The sequence below is a fragment of the Babesia microti genome, chromosome I, assembly GCF_000691945.2.
Source record: "Babesia microti strain RI chromosome I, complete genome".
NCBI classification, from domain to species: Eukaryota; Apicomplexa; class Aconoidasida; order Piroplasmida; family Babesiidae; genus Babesia; species Babesia microti.
The window spans coordinates 164,869-184,538 of record NC_027205.1 but is presented as its reverse complement, the minus strand read 5'-3'; the positions used below and the strand labels follow the sequence as shown (position 1 = coordinate 184,538).

The 19,670-nt window shown below is 33.0% G+C and overlaps 6 protein-coding genes across 6 annotated transcripts; 4 read left to right on the top strand and 2 right to left on the bottom strand.

Annotated features, from left to right (window-relative positions):
- On the bottom strand, positions 50-7,585 carry BMR1_01G00481 (hypothetical protein; the record flags this gene model as incomplete). The annotated part of the gene is made up of 8 exons (XM_021483135.1): positions 50-72; positions 94-343; positions 364-6,581; positions 6,603-6,729; positions 6,751-6,914; positions 6,935-7,002; positions 7,025-7,209; positions 7,232-7,585. The coding sequence occupies 8 exons, from the start codon at positions 7,583-7,585 to the stop codon at positions 50-52; spliced, it is 7,389 nt and encodes a 2,462-aa protein (XP_021337283.1).
- On the top strand, positions 7,858-13,446 carry BMR1_01G00480 (hypothetical protein; the record flags this gene model as incomplete). The annotated part of the gene is made up of 1 exon (XM_012791722.1): positions 7,858-13,446. One exon carries the CDS (start codon positions 7,858-7,860, stop codon positions 13,444-13,446), a length of 5,589 nt encoding a protein of 1,862 aa, XP_012647176.1.
- A 68-nt stretch (positions 13,447-13,514) lies between these two features.
- Positions 13,515-14,908, top strand: BMR1_01G00475 (26S proteasome regulatory subunit T4; the record flags this gene model as incomplete). The annotated part of the gene is made up of 7 exons (XM_021483123.1): positions 13,515-13,614; positions 13,638-13,757; positions 13,779-13,997; positions 14,018-14,165; positions 14,252-14,355; positions 14,376-14,696; positions 14,718-14,908. The coding sequence occupies 7 exons, from the start codon at positions 13,515-13,517 to the stop codon at positions 14,906-14,908; spliced, it is 1,203 nt and encodes a 400-aa protein (XP_021337282.1).
- Positions 14,909-14,929: 21 nt separating this feature from the next.
- On the top strand, positions 14,930-15,936 carry BMR1_01G00470 (Prp8 binding protein; the record flags this gene model as incomplete). Its single annotated transcript, XM_021483118.1, has 5 exons — positions 14,930-15,056; positions 15,078-15,248; positions 15,271-15,476; positions 15,497-15,582; positions 15,603-15,936. 5 exons carry the CDS (start codon positions 14,930-14,932, stop codon positions 15,934-15,936), a joined length of 924 nt encoding a protein of 307 aa, XP_021337281.1.
- On the bottom strand, positions 15,929-18,120 carry BMR1_01G00446 (hypothetical protein; the record flags this gene model as incomplete). Its single annotated transcript, XM_021483110.1, has 7 exons — positions 15,929-15,957; positions 15,978-16,445; positions 16,467-16,558; positions 16,579-17,263; positions 17,284-17,605; positions 17,627-17,758; positions 17,782-18,120. 7 exons carry the CDS (start codon positions 18,118-18,120, stop codon positions 15,929-15,931), a joined length of 2,067 nt encoding a protein of 688 aa, XP_021337280.1.
- Positions 18,189-19,476, top strand: BMR1_01G00440_2 (conserved Plasmodium protein, unknown function; the record flags this gene model as incomplete). The annotated part of the gene is made up of 4 exons (XM_021483104.1): positions 18,189-18,775; positions 18,797-18,927; positions 18,949-19,089; positions 19,112-19,476. The coding sequence occupies 4 exons, from the start codon at positions 18,189-18,191 to the stop codon at positions 19,474-19,476; spliced, it is 1,224 nt and encodes a 407-aa protein (XP_021337279.1).
- Between the last annotated feature and the right edge of the window lie 194 nt (positions 19,477-19,670).

Below are 19,670 nucleotides of genomic sequence, written 5' to 3'. Positions count from 1 at the left end.
GCATAAATAATTAATTTGTAATTCTCCAGTTGACAACTTGTTAGTCTAATTAGTGCTTGTTAAGGCCGCAATCTCTATAATCAGCTGGCTTACTGTGGGCTATATAGTTGTCCAGTTTGGAAATAACGTCTTTTATTGGGGCAAAATGCTTGTTAGTATTGTAATTTGGCAAGTAATAAGTTAAGGGTTTAGAATTCATCAATGCGAACAGAATCTTCTCAGATTGCAGCTTTATCGCCATACCCCCAAAAATACACTTGTACAATAATTTCAACAAAGTTACAAGCGCCTGATCGTCTTCCAGAACCGATTTCCTTGCAGTTAATATCAATTTTTCAATTGTCTAAATCAAAGCGTGGATACCTGTAGGAATGACAGTGTTTGTTCTCCATAATCAGCCTCAATTTGTAGCAATTTTACCGCAATTTTCCCAAAACAAGGATCAATGGCCCGCTCAAACATATTAATTGCGATTGTTTTGCAATGATAAACTGTATTTGACTGTCCACCTTGATACGTGGCATACAATTTATAAATAGCGAAGAATTTATCCTTATGTACCACTAGCAGCGATGGATCTAATTGAGAAAGGGTCATCCCCGATTCTAAGGATGGACAATTTTCGAAGACATCCTTAATCAACCTTCCCACTGCATCTGAGTTATTTGATGCTTTTATGTGCGCTGCGATAACCCGATTGTAAAAAGGATTTAACCTATCATCCATGTTTTTGTCGTAGAGGCGCTTAAACTTGGAAATATGCTCTTCAGAATGCCTTAGTGTTATCAAGTACTCCAAGGCTATGAGTGAATGAGATGAGCAACCTGGTGATACTATCTTGAGTAGCTCGTTGAACGCCAAATCAAATCTGTCCAAGTTACAAGGGATTGCTAACTGAAATAGGGCCAATGAAGAATATCTAACAAATGTAATGGGTGAGGGAGTTGGAGTATATTGTTGACCAGAGAGGGGTAAAAATGAAGGAACTGGAAATGTGCCGCAAGGATCGCTAGCCACGGTAAAGGTGGGATAGGATGGGTTGAACGGTAACTCTGGCCTCTCATTGCACGTGTAAGAGCCCAAAGACTTGATCGATAGACCTAGAAGTTGCGGTATTATTGGTCTCAATGTCATGGAAACATTAGGCTCATTTTTAATCAGATTTATTAGATGGTATAGTGAAGATAATAGAGATGCCTTATACAACAAGTGGGACCAATCACCAGCAGCACGAATGATCAATCCACACAACCTGAGGGCTGAGGGTTGTATATATTTGCACTCCATATTCTTAAATATAGATGAGATGCTGTATGCTACTTGTGAATTGAAGGCCAATCCAAGAGACGTGGGATTTGACGTTGTTAAGTGCGTGAGATATGATATGATCGTCGGTACCAGAAATTGCGATGTACTAGTTAAGCTGTTATTTTCAGCTATTTCCTGTACTAGTGATTGTGCGATCAAGATGATCAAGATCCCTTGATGCTGCGGTAAATCGGTTGATTTGAACAATGACTGCATGATGTTGGTATCGGAAATTGCAGTTGAAATGATTGCCGGGGCCAGTTCAATAACAAGCGTCTTAGATGGTGCACTTTCAATCAGTGAATTAACCAGTGATTTGTATATGATAGGGGGTAATTCATTGTGCTTCTCAAATATAAATTCGGGTCCCCTAATACCAAAATTCCAAAATATCCTAGCAATCGGGATATGGATCAAACCGCTGGTGTTAGTATTATACAAACCAATAATCTCAAAGAAAGTATTATACAATTCTGGTAGGTTTTGTGGGCATTTAGACAACACTAAATCCGCAACTTCCCAAAATCCACCATGTGATGCAATAGCTTTGGTTTTTACGAGCTTCCATGCATTTAAAAGTTTCATGTGATCTAATGACAAATTTTTGATCGTTTTAAAACTGGGAGAACTTGAATCCTGCAATGCCGCATCAAATAAATCAATTAAGGAATCGTCCATAACGGTTTGTACCCATTTGGATAGCAATCCCAGTGCCTCCATTGACACAGCAGAATCCTTGCTGGAACAGCTATCCTTTAGAACTTGGCAAATCTGGTTCATATGTCCCTCAAGTGAACTCTTGTTTGACATGCTAATGGTGGTCTTTAGCAGGTATATGTACTTATTTTCAAGTAAATGGTCAAGCATTTTACCAATTAGAGTATCACCTCCAAAGTTCACATCTCCATCCATCGCGACAATAGATTCGATGCACAAATTCACCACATTACAAGAGTTCAATCGAGCTAGAGTATTCAAGAGCCTGGGTAAAATATTCTTAAGTACACGTTTAGTGTTAGGGGCAATACGGCGCCAAATATGTTCAGCGGTTTCCCTCACAGTCGGAGAGACATCAAATTTCATTAGGTAAGCATTTACATAGAGTATATCCTTATCGTTGCTGTAGTCTTCCGTCCTATTGGCTGGATTTTCATTATCTATCTTTAATATGATTGGTATTAACATCAGGGCTAGGTCCCGTGATGACGCCGTTTTTAGGGTTAAACTGTCAAAGAGAGTAGTTATAGTGTTGATAAACAACTTAGTTAGGTCTGGAAGTGCAAATATTAACTTCTCAAACAGACCAAACGCCGCATCTCTAACGGCATCATTTTCATGATTAAACAGTCCAGCTGTTATTTCAAGTAAATTGTGCAGATCGTTTGAGAATACACGTGGATTTAAGTTTGTAAATAGCATTAGGATTCCGTGAATTTTGTAATATGGTGAGTTTGTCGTTAATATATTGTGAGACCACTCCCTAAGATCGTTATAGTCCGAAATGTGAGATAGTATTTTTGAGTAGCAAAATCTCTCGAAAGTAGAACTCTTAGCTATAGTAGATTCCATGTACAATTTTATTATATCATAATGTGATGATCTAATCTGCTCTCTTATTTGGCCCATAACTTGGCAGATCAAATCAACCTCCTCCTCATCTAAATCCAAAAGCGGGTGAAAGGGAAGAGAATATATCGATGATAATTTACTTGACTTGAGATAATGTAATGTTAAAATCCTAACCTTGCGGGTGCGCGACCTTAGCGACCTTTTTAGTATGGGTTCAATTAGTGAAAATTGCACATTGTGGATCAATTGTATTTCCTCCAAAAATTTCTGCAAATTGTTATCAGTGGGGAAAATTATTGCATTCTTAAATTCAACCATGGGAAAGGAGCGTAATTCCAAATTGTCGACCAGATTTTTCAAGCAGGTAATGGCTGCAGATCTAACTTCGCAATTGGAATCGAGGCACGCTTCCACTAAGAAGTCTATGTTGAAGTTGGGATCATTCAGATTTTTAATTGACTTGCCAAAGATATCAGCAAATCTTATCGCGCCCAAGCGTGTTTTGCTTGTAGATTCTGGGTTGAAAACGGCGCTAGATATTGTTTCAAATAGGCGCTTCGTGTCATAATTTGCCATTATGCCACTAAGCTCCAATGCCGAATTTTTAACAGGTATGTATGAATCAGGCATCAATGGAAACAATCCCTCCACAATACGACTCCTCATGTCACAATCAAACAACGTCAACATAATATCTTCCCCTCCAATGAAATGATTAACCTTGCACAAATTAATAATAAACAGCAGTGAACGCAACCTCTCCTCCCTATTGTTAGTGTAAATATAGTCTATAATTTGAGACAATGGCAGATCTTCGGGATCCATTGATAAACTGAAAGAAGCGGCCATTATAGTACTTTTGTGAATGATGGCTTCAAGCTTTTCTCCTCTAGCCAGTTTATTCATCCTCTCAAAACAAAGGTTAAAAAGACTCATTAATGTTTGTTTGTTCTCGAATTTAGATATACAGGCAAATGTTTTACTAAAAAACAATGTCCAAACATCCTCTATTTCGTGTCTTTCATCCAAAAATGCGTTAACCAACTGTATTAGTGAAGTGGCCTTATTGGTAGACTTAGTCCTGGCCAAAACCATAGCCTTTAATAAGTTGCATGACCTTGTAATTATCATGGGTGCAATGCCAGTGGAATCACGAGTTATTATTGACAATCTTTCAATCATATCGTTTAGGGATTGTATGTCAATCTTCTCAGACATAACCAAAGTTTCCAATGCGCATAAGGCATTATTAGTAATACAAGAGTTGGAAATTAAAGCCATATTTAACTCATCTATTGCAGTATTTTTAGCCTGCTGTAATACAACTGTTACGAGAAACTTTAAAATAATCTCAATATCTAGGGGGTTATACTTTTCATTCGGTGACCCATACTTGCCATTTTCTAACAGATATGTAATAGTATACAGGATAGCTATACGTTTTATGGGCTGTGAAGAAATATATTTTGCCGTTATTATCAATACCAATTCTGAAAACGTGGAATCTCCTTCAAAATATGTCATTGCTAAAGTTTTTCCAATCATTCCAGGCATAACTTCTTTCAGCGAGTGATCGTAGTTTATATCCAATATATCTGATGGATCTAGTGGGGATACCTTTTTAGATTGACGATAGAATATTGTGACGTTTCTGGAGGGTGTTGATGCAGGGCCAGTGTCGTGTACTAGGATTTTAAGATATTTATACAGTTGTGGCAAAAAATCACGTCTTTTAGAAATCATTTGAGATAATGCATACCTCAATTGAGATGAAGGTGACAAAATGTAATTAGATAAAATTTCAATACACTCCTGATCCATTGGGTAAAAGGCTAATTCAATTATACACTCTATCATTGTAGAATTGGGTGGTAAGTCACCCATTTCAGATATGATTTGACATAAAGTACCTAATATCTTAGATACAGGTAAATCTAAACGTTGCCTTAACTGCGATGATAGTACTGACAAGGCGCAGGTGATCTCACTTGAACTATTTTCAATCTGTTGGGTAGGATCAGATTTGATCAACTTCAATCTCTCCAATGGAATTGGCAATAGCAACGATGCTAAGGGGCGTGAAATCCGTTTATTCGAAATTGAGATTAGTAACTTATCAATGCTCTTGGGTATAACACCATTTCCAGATGTTGAATGTATTTCCAAATAAGCGTTCACAATGCAATTCCATGCTGTAGAGGGTAGAGGAGTAGCTTTATCCTCAACTAATATAACTGTCTTGGTAAGTATTGTCAAAAGAGAAGTTGAGCATTTTCTTGTCAAAGGTATTACTAGTGATTCCCTTAGCAATTTGAGCAAAACGTCAACTGTGTCTCCAGTAATGTTGGTTGAGATGGCATTCTCCAATGCGAAAAAATATTTTTCAGCTTTCAGCAATAAATTTCCAATCGATTCTCTAACTTTCTGCTGTTCTCTTAGCATAATTTCCCTCTTCTCCCCAACAATAACAGATTTGTCTAAATATATGCCACTTGCAACAAATATATCCGTATGATCTGACAAAAATAATGCGATATCGTCATCAGTAAGAGTAGATAAATGAGAAATAATTGTGAAGCAATGGCCAATGATAGAGGATAAAATGTTATTTCCGTGAATCATAGGTACTACGGATAATATGAATCTTATAAGGATATTATTCAATTTATGATCAGATTCACAATATTTAGTAATAAGATCAGATGATTCATTAATATCTAATGATAATGAGAGATTTTTTTGGCAATCATTGATATTGTATGTTGGTAGATTATTTTTATTATTTGATATCACAGGATTGCTGAATATTGTTAATATGCTGCATAGAGTATCAAAATTTGGATCTGGAAAAAGCTCCATAACCTTATTTATAATTTTATCTATAAAATGGATGGAAGATAATGATTTCACCTTAGCCGAATTCAAATATTTACCCTTTTCCCATAGAAGTTCTAACGTCAATGATCTTGCAATTTGGGGTAATAGATCCCTAATTGAAGATATGAACGAAGCTATTTCAGCCTCAAATAGAACTCTTTGGCCCTTAGACGTTAATTCTCCATTAAATAAAAAAGTGTCATAAAAATTAATATTGGCATTTGATCCATTTGGAATACTTATATTACTGTTGGTATCAGCATCATCATTTCCATCTAAAATATTGTCCATAATTGTAAAAATCTGTGATGGACTATATGGAATTCTCCATTTTTTACAAAATGGCAAATATTCCGGTTTATCAATCGACTTTAATATATTCATAGCCAAACGCATCTCTAGAATTTTTTCACATAAATTTGATGGAAATGGAAATTCTGAAATAGACGAACACAATAATTTTATTGGATTAAACTTTTCCAACAATGTTACATCAAATAAAAAATCATCTCTTAATATTGTATTATTTCCCATTAATAAAACTTCATTGGTATAATGTGCAGGTTTAGATGATATATGTTCGATATATGATTCGATCTTTTCATAGACATCCTTTTTTATATATTCGTTTGGAATAGTTGATATCGCAAAAATTGATGAAATATTAATATTTCCAAACCGTTCCGCGTTCATAGACTTTTTAACAACTTTCACGTTCTTTGTTCCGCTTTCAGCCTTATTGAACATATTGTTTAACAAAAGTTCAACTAATTGCTTACAGCCTAAGCAATCCCTACCCTTTACAAGACAGCTGTTGATTATTGAGCCTAAATGAGTTCTAAATATACCAATAAGATCAACAGAATGTGTTGAAAGAAATGAAGACGTAGATAAGGCAAGATAGACGTTTTTGTGGAAATTACATATTTCAAGTGCATCACATTTATCCAAACGTCTTGACAAAAGATTAATTATCTATATTATTTAAATAATTACTATCTGATCTGCCGATTTATCCCATATTGTCCCTGATAGGTTGAGTATTAAGTCAGTTGCGATTTTAGTAAAGTTACTTTCATCAACAATAGATATTAATTTTTGTATACATGTCAAAGATAATAATCCATTTTTGCTTTCAAAATTAGGATATGATTTGGATTCTTAATTATTATTTAATTACCTTCCCAAGTATAATTGGTGTCTTGCCTTAAAATATCTCTTAATAGGTATATTAATTCATTAAAATATCTGAATATAAGTAACTCATTACTTTGATAAATTGCGGCCCGCTTTTTTTATAAAATAATACAAATTCCAGAGTGAATTTTTATAATTTCTTCTTATATTTTTAGTTAATATAAGAAAAGCCCTTTCAATATCATGTTCGGATAAATTTGATATTGTATGGGAAAAATAACACATAAAATCACCACCATGATTATTCAAGGAAATATACTAAATTTTTATTATCAAATACCTTAAAAAATTCTTCTTTGGCTCTTTCTGACTGGCCAAATTTGAAAGGGATCGAAATACAGAAATCCTCATCATTGCAGGGAGGAAATGGGAAAGTTTCACAGTCATTGATGTGGAAATATTTAAATATCCGTTTAATTAGGCGTAATCTCTTCCTCCATTTATTTATATACTTCAAATCTTTGATTAATTTACTTAAATGTAACAATAAAGGCGCTAAATCTGAATTATGGGTCTCTATATAGATCTTCCTCTCACAGGATATGTGTTTGTATATCTCATAAAGATCTTCATTTGTAATTGTACCGATCTCTAGACGTTTAATAAGTCTAGGCGGTATGATAGATGAACTCATGTAAAGCTACTATCCCCACGAATATAAAATTAAATATGTAGACCGTAAAATTGTTAAATAACATCGCGATATGATGAATTTCATTCAAATATTTACTGAAAAATGCGCATTTTTTCAAATTAAACTATTTTTATTATAGTCCATAGGTCAATATTATATATAATCATTGTTATAGAATAATGAGACGCGATCTTTAAATTAGTCCAATATATTTATTAGTTTTGTTTTATGCAGCTTATAATAACACTTTTTATTATAATGAGATATTTATTATGAACAAGTGTAGTACTTTGGCTATTTGTGTGCTAATATATTCCTATTTCACCATAATTCTATTCATTGATATTAATAATGTTACTGCTAAAGAATCATTGTTTGTTAAATTTATTGACAAGCTTACATTGAGGCCTTTAAAAATATTTTCCAGTGTAGATTTTATTTTAGATAAATCGTGTAAAATCTATCCTGAAAAATATTTTAAATCCCCTAATATTATATTGAATTGCGGGTTGAAAGAAGATGAATACGTGACAATAACATTTAATAGAATGGATAAAGGTGTCGATGTTTATCAAAATGATAATAGAATTGGGGAAATATATATTAAACTTGATGAAAATGCTAAAGTAGATATTTGTACAGATGAGTATGATGTTAAAAACAATGCAGCTAAAGCTTGTAGGTCTATTGTATTTTGGGTTATAAATGAATATGAAGCATTTCATAAGGATTTTGTCGGTTATGATGAAGTAAATTTTAATGATAATCACCTTTTAGATTTTATAGATGGATCAAATGGAAATGATAGTGATATCGTTCCATTCAGTGATATGGATAGTGCAAGTATTCATTGTGTTATTTTAGAAAAAAAATTGGACGGAAAAAGTAGTAAAATTTTACTTTCTCCAATTGATGGTGTGATAAAGGTAAACATTAAATTTGGTTCTAAATTGATACTACATCTGCCTCAGTATCAACGTAGGTGTAGTAATATTTTAGAAGAAATAAACCATAACTCTAAAAATCCTTCTATAATATATTTTATTGATTCTAAAAGATTGGGGTTTGGTCCATTGTCAATAGATATTTCGTCGCCTGAGCTAATTAATGTTGGAAAGGATGTTGAAGGTAAATTGCATTCATATTTAGAAACAATGCGTTCATTTTTTCTTAGTACATTAAATAAGAACAGTAATAAACGAGGGTTTGTTTTGTTTATATTTAATTATAGTGAAAATAAACTTCTTGACAATGATTGTTTGGAAATGTTAGTGGATGACACTGTGGCAAAGGGAATTGTAACCGAACAAAAGGATTTTAAATTGCCATCAAATGTGTTTAAATGTTTTTATAATGAGAAATACACTGATACTAACGTTAAAAATGTTTCAATTGACATTATAAATTCTGATGGAATGATGTTATATGTGATGAAATTAATAGATAAAAATAACATGTTTCTCTATCTCAACGGTAGACTATATTATTATTTAGACAAATTACAAGAAAATGGATTTTATCAGCACCAAATATTTTTAAACCCTGGTCAAAAAAAATCAGTAAAATATATTGTTAAGAATAGAGAAGGCTTAGTATTATCTAAAATTGAATTGACTTTTTCAAGGTATATTCACATTGCATTTAGGGATATGTGTCACAGATACGTTCATCACTTAAGTGTTTTGATTAAATATTTAACATTTTCTGCAATTTTGATAGACTTAAAAGGAGTCATGGATTTGTGGTTATTCAATAAATTAGTATCTTCGATTAAAGGTATTTTTGGTTCAATATTAGATATACCTAACGAATTCTCACTAATTTCTGGACATAATAATATTATTAAAAAATATGAGATTGTACCTAAATTATTTTCATTAATAACAATTGGTAAGACGCATATTTATACAGATAAGAATAACTCATTCGAAGAATCTTATATCAATTATATATATGATTCTCTATATGCATTCATCTCGGCAATTATAGTTAATCTTATAACATTATTGTTATTATTTATTGTAAAAATTATCAAAATTAATAAAAGATATAATAAGTATTGTTATACTAAAATTACGGAAGCACTTGTTTCGATAATTCCATATACATTAATATTTACTTTATCCAATTCATTAAATATAATAAGTATGACTAAATTTAATATTTTGGTTAATGAAGTGTTTATTTCACACAATATTTTGAAAGTATTTTCAGTTCTGTGTATTATCACTTCATTACTGATTTATAAAATGGTCAGCCATTTTAATCGCAATATTATGGATGGAATATTTACTTACAGTCCATGGAAAGATTGTAATTATGTATTGAAATCCCCAGAATTTCCATATTTTAAGACAATACAATGGCCACTTCAAACTATCGGAGAGACAAATATAATAAAAATAGGGAAAGGAAAAAATTATTTTTTAATCGAATATAAATTAGATATTCCACATAGAAAGGGAATTGATAGTGATTTATATCACCTTTCAATAATTTCAGCAACATTTAATAAATTCAATGATCCTAATTTAAGTATTCAAATGAATGAAGAGCGTATGTCGATTTTAAACACTCCTGCTGCATGGATAAAAACGAATATGCCTGGAACGAAAACTGTTCATAACAATGAATTAATTACAAATATTAGTCTGTCTGATCTTTTTATATTATCTATTCGTGGATACAATGAAAAATTTTATATACACCATTCGCAAACATTATCAAATAAATCAACGTGTTCAATATCATATGTATTCACGGCCGTTTTACTAATTTCATACTCTAATTTGGCTCCGGATATGTATTTCAAGAATTCTAAAATTGTTGTATATATTATATGTGTTATTGTATTAAAATTAAATGATTTTAGAAGATCAAAGAATCATAAATTTCAAAATGAATGGTTCAAGTTTAACGTCTATAGATCGAGCTTGGTTGATTTATCTTCTTATGGAATTTTAATCGGATTATGTATTCTGAAAATTTTGATAAGTGTTAATATAGATCCAAAGACAAATTTAATGAAAGGACTTAGTATAATGTCCTCATTGATAATGTTTTCATCAATAATTCCAAGTATCGTCATGGTATGTATATGGGCAACAAATATGATAGTATATTATAGTAAAGTGTGTAATAACATTGTTAATTTATCATTATCATATATAAAAATCAATATTTCTTTACCAAAAACGGCGAAAAAAATTATTGATAGCGAAAGTGGTTTAGAAAGAAATAATATTAACAATGTACTTGACTATAACGAAAATGGTTTTGAATCCGCTCATACTGATCAACTTGCATGCTATATTGAAAACAACAATTCCGAATCTAGCTTGATATATAATGCTATATTCAACGCAGCAAAGCCTGTAGTGGAATTAGACGTATTAAGATTTACATTCCTATACAATAATATACCAATATCACTCAATGCTTGTTATATCCCACTTAAACAATATAAAAAGTTACTATATTATTTTGGAGAATTATGTGACTTACCAAAGGGAATTGAAATAATTAATAATTCAAATTTAACTATTTGCCCAGCGGAAGAGTTTAATGTAGATGCAGATTTGACGAATTTTTTTGCTACTATTGAAATTTCAAGACCCCTCCAAATATCAAATTCACTACCAAATATACATAATAATTGTTTATCATTGGATATAAAACCACCAGGAATTCCGCGTGAAGAAGGAAACAAATTATATGATGTTAATTATGATGATACAAATCACATGCTGATAATCACAGGCCCATTCATAACACCATCTGGTATTTATATTTTAAGAGCCAGCATAAAAAATGAATGCAAAAACGATTCAGATGCAAATTTTATCACATCCATGATAGCAGATAATTGCAAATGCCATTATCATGGAATATTACATGTACCTATAAACCCAGAATATATTACATATCTAAGCATATACAATAAGATTCATATATATAGATATTCGGCGGGTAAAAGTATATCGTTTACTATAAATCCTAAATCGACATATGTTGAAATAAATACTGTATCAAACCATATGGTCCTGAGGAATCAGAATTTCGTACAAGGCTATGTATACAAAGTTCAATACAAATGTTTGCCGAATAAAACCAACCTTGGATTCATGGAAACCGTTATAGCAGATGAGAATATTTCGAAAATCGAAATACCTATTTTGATTCCAAAAGAAAATTTTAATTATCGATTATATGAATACCATGTTACCAATTCTATTGATATAACATGCTCTATAACTCCTATGCAAGAAATTTGGGGATTTCACGATGAATTTATATTAAAAATAATTAATTCATATCCCAAAGTTTGGGGATTATCCAATATATTGGATTATAAAATACCATGTGCCGTAAATAGGAGTTTAGAGGATGGCTTTTATAGAATAACCCCCAAATATAACATCGCCGCATCTATCGCTGAGGCCCAAAGGGAAGAGTTAATGGCATTATATTCGGCATTAATATTAAATCGCATCAATTCATTAGAGTTTACTGGGTTTTATTTTTATGACAAAGAAGAAATTAATGATTTTTTCAATAGTTTTGGCATTACTCTTCAGCTGAAGGATATATGGATAAATCCCATGTCTGATTGTGCCATAAAAATGTATGGACATGAAAAAATGCAAAAGGCATACAACGCGTTATACTTGGATCTGAAATGCAAATTAGAATTATACATTAATTTAAGCGAACGAATTGTATCACATCTATGGGATATGAAATCTTTGTATGATAAGGATATAATCTTGGAGGCAATTGACACTTTTGATAAATTGACATTAAACAATACTTGCGTAGATTCCGCAATAGAATTGGCCATAAAAAGAGTTTCGAGGGACATTCCCCAAGATTCAATTAAAAAATTATTATTTCCACCAATAATTTCGGGAGAATATATCAAATGGAATATACACCTATCGAATCAGTTGGATGAATGGAAAAGCGAAATTAAGTCATTTTTTGACATAAAAATAGGTGTTTTAAATTCATTTTCAATGTTGACTTCGTCTTACGCAATAACATTGGATTTTACATTATCATGCCTAGGTAATAGTTTAAGAAGATTATCTAACGAGTTTAATCTTCTATATATACTAAATGAAAGTAATGTCAGATATAAATTAACGCATATAGTTATAACAGAAAAATCTCTAATCTCCAGGAAAAATGATTGGAATATACCATCAAACTATATGCATACAACATCATTTAATGCATTAATGGGATATGTAAAAATCAAATACCCTTACGATTCATTGGATACATGGTATCCTGCCTTTTTGAATTGGAAACCTCATGGAATAATATTTGATGTGATAAATGTAGATCAAGTTTACGTAAAATTTACGGATATTTCATCATTAGAAATTGATTGTGACTTTGACGATTGTGAAAACGAACCTAGTGTTTTCAATGGATTATTTGATTCAGAAAAAATGAAAATATTATCATTAACGTGTAAAAATAATTCATTCAAAACAATTGACATCGAATCCTCTGATAAAGAAAATGTTTGCGCAATGAAAGGATTTGTATACCAAACGGTTGATAATTACAAACTGTACTTCAAAACAACATATTCAAATAGCAGGTGCTTGGAATTGATATTTGATGAGTATACCAGAAATTCAAAGATTGAGAATGACAATTTGATTATTATGGAAGTTAAAGATAATAAAAAAGGGCTAAATAATATAAAAAAAGACGAAATAGGATCAATCAAAGGATATATTCAAGAATCTCACAATGGGTCTCTTAGTGATATCATTGACAAAGGGGAAAGTATTGAGAGTGAATTGGGACCAAATGAAAGTGTATCTGAAATTTCTGTCTATAACTAGTGAGCATTGATCAATTTGTAAAATATGTATATTAGTAAAAATTTAGTTAGCCCAATAGATAATGCATAATGACAGACACTGCAGCATCATCACCTGAACGCGATTGCATAATACATTACATAAAACTTGTAAAAGAGCATCGCGAATTGGAAGAAAATTTAAAAAAGCGTAAGTATATTTCTAATGTGTAGTCCGTGCTGACATGAAAAAGGTAAACCAGAAATTTGATAAAACTGAAGATGATTTGAAAGCACTTCAAAGTGTAGGACAGATAATTGGACAGGTTTTACGGAAAATTAGCAATGATAAATGTAATATTATCAATAATGTAGTCATCGTAAAAGCCTCCAGTGGCCCTAGATATGTTGTCGGTAGCAAGGCCAATATCGACACATCAACTCTTGTATGTGGGACCAGGGTAGCTCTTGATATGACAACACTTACAATTATGAGATCTCTCCCTAGGGAAGTGGATCCTACCATCTTCAACATGTTAAACGAAGTTGATATGGTTGATGGAAAGGAAAGGATTGTTGAGTATAATGAAATAGGTACAAGTATATTTATGTAGGAGGGCTTGAAAAACAGATTAGGGAAATGAGAGAAGTTATTGAGTTACCCTTAAGGAGCCCATACTTATTTAATCGCGTTGGAATTAAACCACCAAAGGGAATTCTTTTATATGGGCCCCCGGGGACGGGTAAAACTTTACTTGCAAGGTAGTAATTTGGCGTTTGATTATTAGAATTAGTAAAAATCAAAATTTTATACAAAAATGTATAATAACGTAACACATATGATTTAGGGCAATGGCTAGCAATATAAATTGCAACTTTTTAAAGGTTGTGGCAAGCGCAATAGTGGATAAATATATCGGCGAAAGTGCAAGAATTATCAGGGAAATGTTTGGTAAGTTAAATGTAATTAAGGCTATGCTAAGGATCATCAACCTTGCATAATATTTATGGACGAAATAGATGCAATTGGGGGACGCCGCTTCTCCCATGGTACTTCTGCTGATCGTGAAATACAACGTACTCTTATGGAATTATTGAATCATTTGGATGGGTTTGATGAATTGGGCCAAGTTAAAATTATTATGGCAACTAACAGACCTGATGTCTTGGACCCTGCATTGGTTAGGCCAGGACGATTGGATAGGAAGATTGAAATACCCTTGCCAAATGAGGCAGCTAGAGTTGAGATATTGAAAATCCATAGCAGTAAATTAAACAAACAAGGAAATATAGGTAATCTAAATACATATCTAGATTATGATGCTATTTGCAGACTTTGTGACGGGTTTAATGGAGCTGATATGAGGAATATTTGTACTGAAGCGGGAATGCTTGCGATACGTGGAATGAGGGATTATGTTATTAAAGAAGATTTTTTTAAGGCTGCAAGAAAAATTGCCGAAGTTAAGAAACTGGAGGGCAACATAAACTATGAAAAATTATAATTAGTATTTGTAGTGATAGTAATGAGTGGTGCCACCGATCTCAAGGCTCCCGTTATGCTCTTAACTGGGCACACTGGAGAGCTCTTTGCGTTAAGCTTTTCTCCAAATGGAAAACATTTGGCTTCCTCTGGTTTAGACAGAGAAATTTGTAAGACTCCAATTTACATAGTTTTATTCAATGTATTTGGGGACTGTGAAAATATCGCAGTGTTAAAGGGACATAAAAATGCAGTAATCGAGGTACATTGGTCTCATGATAACGATTTTATCTTTTCATGTTCGGCAGATGAAACTTTGGGGTTATGGGATGTAGAATATCGCAAGCGTATTAAAAAATTTGGTAAGCATCCAACTAATTATAGTTGGACATTGTGGAATTGTGAATGGGTGCTATGGATGTGGAGAAAGATGCATAGTTTCCGCCAGCGATGATGGCTGTGTTAAACTTTGGGACATACGTACCAAGAAACAAATCAATTCACTTCAACACGATTTTCAAATTTTATCTGTTTGCGCTGATTCCCTAGGAGAATTTATCTATTGCGGTTCGCTTGACAATATTATAAGGGTCTGATAACTTTCATTTAGGTTTATGACTCTAGAACTTTTAAACAAATTATGCAATTACAAGGACACAAAGATTGCATCACCTCGGTTCACCTAAACAATAATGGGTAATACAAAAATTATTCAGCACCAAATTAGCATCTAATAGCATGGATCAGACCATAATTATTTGGGATGTACAGCCCTTTTGTCAAAATAACACCAGGATCGAAAGTACACTAACGGGACCCACGCACGATTTTGAGCATAATTTAATCAAAACTAGATGGGGAAAGGGATCATTACTAGCTTCTGGATCTGCAGATAGCAATGTATATGTTTTTGACACCTTAGAATCTAAGATGCTATACAAGCTTGGCGGACATTCTGGTTCTGTTAACGATGTAGCATTGCACCCACACCAACCAATTCTAGCATCGTGCAGCTCGGATAAGACTATTTACTTGGGTGAACTCATTTGAGTATAATCTTCTTAATTTCTCCTAACTTAATTAGCAAATACCTAGTCGGCGTTTCATTCTATCAACCAACAATTTTTGATCTGATTGTGTACACGTATCCACAATTTGTTGTTTTATACAGTCCATATTTTTTTGCATAACATCTTCTTTCACACAATGTACATCACCTATATCATTTTGATCCCGCTTGGACGATCCCTTATTATTCTCTTCAAGCTGAAAATGTTGGAGTTTTTCCTTCTTAATTGGAGATTCAAATACACTTTTATCACCTTCAAATTCAATTTCATTTATTGGACTAATTTGAGTTGAGAGGTACAATTCAATCACTTTAGACCAAACTTCTTGATAATTTTTAATAATCGATTTACACTCCTCAGTTGTTATATTGGATTGGGCTTCTTGCGCTCGTATGAAATTTTCGAAATCACTGCTATGTATGGGAGGTTGGTGCAACTTGAACAACCCAACGATATTATTACCAACATATTTTGGAATTTCGAGGTAACCTAAATAAGTACACGCAATACCGCTCATTGAGAATGATAAAAATGACAAAATAGTATACATGTTGGCGTGTATAAATTCCCTTTGCCACCCATCGCCATCTACTTTAATTGCACTAAATAAGAGATATATTACGTTAAATAAATTCTGATTATAGCTTCCTGGGCACGTATAATTGCAGATCGCATGTTTGTCATTATATTGAATATTGCATTTTTGGACGCAAATTTTGCTACTATATGTGCGATTTCCAGAGAATACTTTCCAATAGTAAATATTATATCTATATCTTTGCAAACTGTTTTAACCAAAAACTCCAATTGGTTGGCCACAAACATTTCAAATATTTTTTCAATCGTTTCAATTGGTATCCACAGCAGTTGAGTGTTTAACAGAAATGACAAAAAGTGCGATAGTGATTCACCAAAAAATAGCAATGCTTCCTGACAGTCTAAAATGCTAGTACAACAAAAAACTTCTTGTATGAAACTTTTATAAATAATTCCTGGGACATTTAGATGATGGTACCCATGCGATTTCACAAATGTTGTAATCAATTCTATAGATGATGTATAAAGTTTTACACACAAATCATTAGATAAAGACATTATTGGCATCAAATTCATCTTCGCCTTGATAACAAACACATTATCGTCCGTGATCCGTTCATCATTAGACATTGCAGGTTCTATTTGCCTTTTAATGTTCAATCTTGCAATTTTGATGGCATTAATGGCTAGTGTTAGAATATTGTCAACTGGTATATTGTGATAAATTGGCGCTTGCGGCATTTTGGTAGTGTCAAAGTAATTCTTTGGACCTGCATAAGTTAAAATGTACCATGTGTTAGGAATAAGTTGAATATATTAAACCTGTTAATTATTTTGTGCACCAAATCACTTGTAACACACAATTCATCCACAGCATTTAATGCAATGCAATCGTCTGGGTCTAATATATTGAAACATGAGTGCCCTTTGCATGATAACTTATTGATCCAAGATACTGTGAAAACATAAGCAATTTGCTTGCAGTGCTCCGAATTGTGTGAATACAACATACTGATACAACGTAAAACCATATCTTCATAATCACTACTAAAACCAACACTGACACTGGTGACCCATAAAAGTAATTCTTTGAACAATTCTACGTGGAATTCCTGAATCAATTTACATAATACATTTAATTTGCCCTTGTAATTGTTTGAAAACTTCAAAATTTTGATCACCGATGCTTTATCGTTGGCACGAATAGCAAGTTTTAACAAATAGTAAGTTGTTAATAAACATGATTTGTACACATTTTCAATCATCTAAGTCAAGAACAAATGATTACCCATTTGTGACCCATAAGATCGATCATAGTATTGATCATATACTCAGTGAAGGGAGTCACTCTTTTTTGCCATTTTGAAAGGTCTAAACCCGCAAGTGTTTGAGAATATCCCAACTCTGTAATGGATATATAGTGGATTCCAGCGCAAGCGGAATGTACTATACCCATGTCTTTTGGGTATTGGAGAATTCTACCAAAAAAATTCACAATCTCGGCACATATATTATCGTCAATCACAACGCACGCTGGTTTAAATTGCTTTTGGTGATCATACTTGAGAGCTAACGCCGAAATGTAGGTCTCAGGCTCGCCAAAGTGCTCGGCCAAGTAGCCGCACATATCACCTGGTATGACCTGTCCTAGTGTGGTTTCTGTGGATATTAATAATATGTGATAGAGTCACTAAAATGCAGCAAAATTATAACAATGGGAATGAAACTGAACTAGCGAATGCTACATATCACACAAATGTGACATACTACCGAGCTTCGCCTCAATACTACAACAGAAATATTCACTATGTCACAAATCCTTCCCAATATGTACAATACCCGTGTTATTACCAAATGCCACAGCAATTTAACGGCCAGGCTATTCCTTACTACAATGCAGGACCACCAAATTATCCTCAACAATATAACAATCCAGTAGGAAACCACTACAACAACACTAATCAGCAGCATCATCAATACAATGCTTCACGTCACGCCCAAATGGTATCCTCTCACAACCGAAAACCTACTTATAGTAATCGGGGACATGGTTACCGCAGCCACGACAAAAATAAGTACAATTGCAAAACTAAATCAAACAATGAAGCAAATTTCGACACATATGAATGCCAAATATGCAATTTGTATTTTGACAAAAAACAGAAACTGGAAAAACACTTGAAAAATGACCACATCCCATGTATACACGAAGGATGTAACTTTAGTGCCCCTTTACAAATATTGGAGATACACGCATTTAAACACTTAAAAAACAATAAGGGGTATCAATAAATTTCATTTAGAGAATTGTTTGTGGATTCTCCAGAAGAGATTAGGATTTGGAGGGAGAGAAGACGGGCCAATCATCCATCAAATCCTCACAAACTTGCAGCACAAAATGATTCCGAAATTAGTACTAGATGTTCTTTGGAAGGTAGTAATTTCATTAAAGTAGATTTATTGAGGAGCTCAATGAATGCATTTACCACTAACCCTCCAACTATGACACAGCGTGAGCAAGAATGTAAAACCTCGGCACTAGTACCATTACTGAACAAAATAGCACCTCCGCCCAGTTCCCTCTATTCTTTTTTAGGTATCCATAATATTTAATGTAGAGCCGGAGAAGGCGGATAGAAAGATTCAGTCATTAGAGGCGAAATTTGGGGGCCCATACTCTTACTCCCGGTCTTTGAAGAAGAAGTTCAACATTTGCAACATGTTTTTGAGAAAGAAATTTTGTAAATATGGTGCAAATTGCGCATATTCCCACGATGTATCCGCGTTTAAACGTTGGAAAAAGTTGCAATTTAATCTACAGGTTCCAAAACGACCGCCTCTACTGTATCGTCTGTTGAAACCGGAAATCCTTATGTATGAGGAGATGCTGATTAGGGGAATCGTTTACATAGTGAAATCAAATTTTTTGCAGCCAAAAATTTTACCACTAATTGAAGAATTGTGTGATAAAAATGAAGTTTGAGTGACATTCAATTATCTAGTGTCTATTTAAATTGAAATCAACACAAATTTCCATGAAAATAACAAAATTAGTTACCAAACATCAATCTGTATGATAGATTATTTTTTGGTTTAATTTTTAAAAATTAGTTAATGGTAACCCTATACCGGTAGTCGCTGGTGGTGTTACTAGAGCTACCCTATATTGATAGTCAT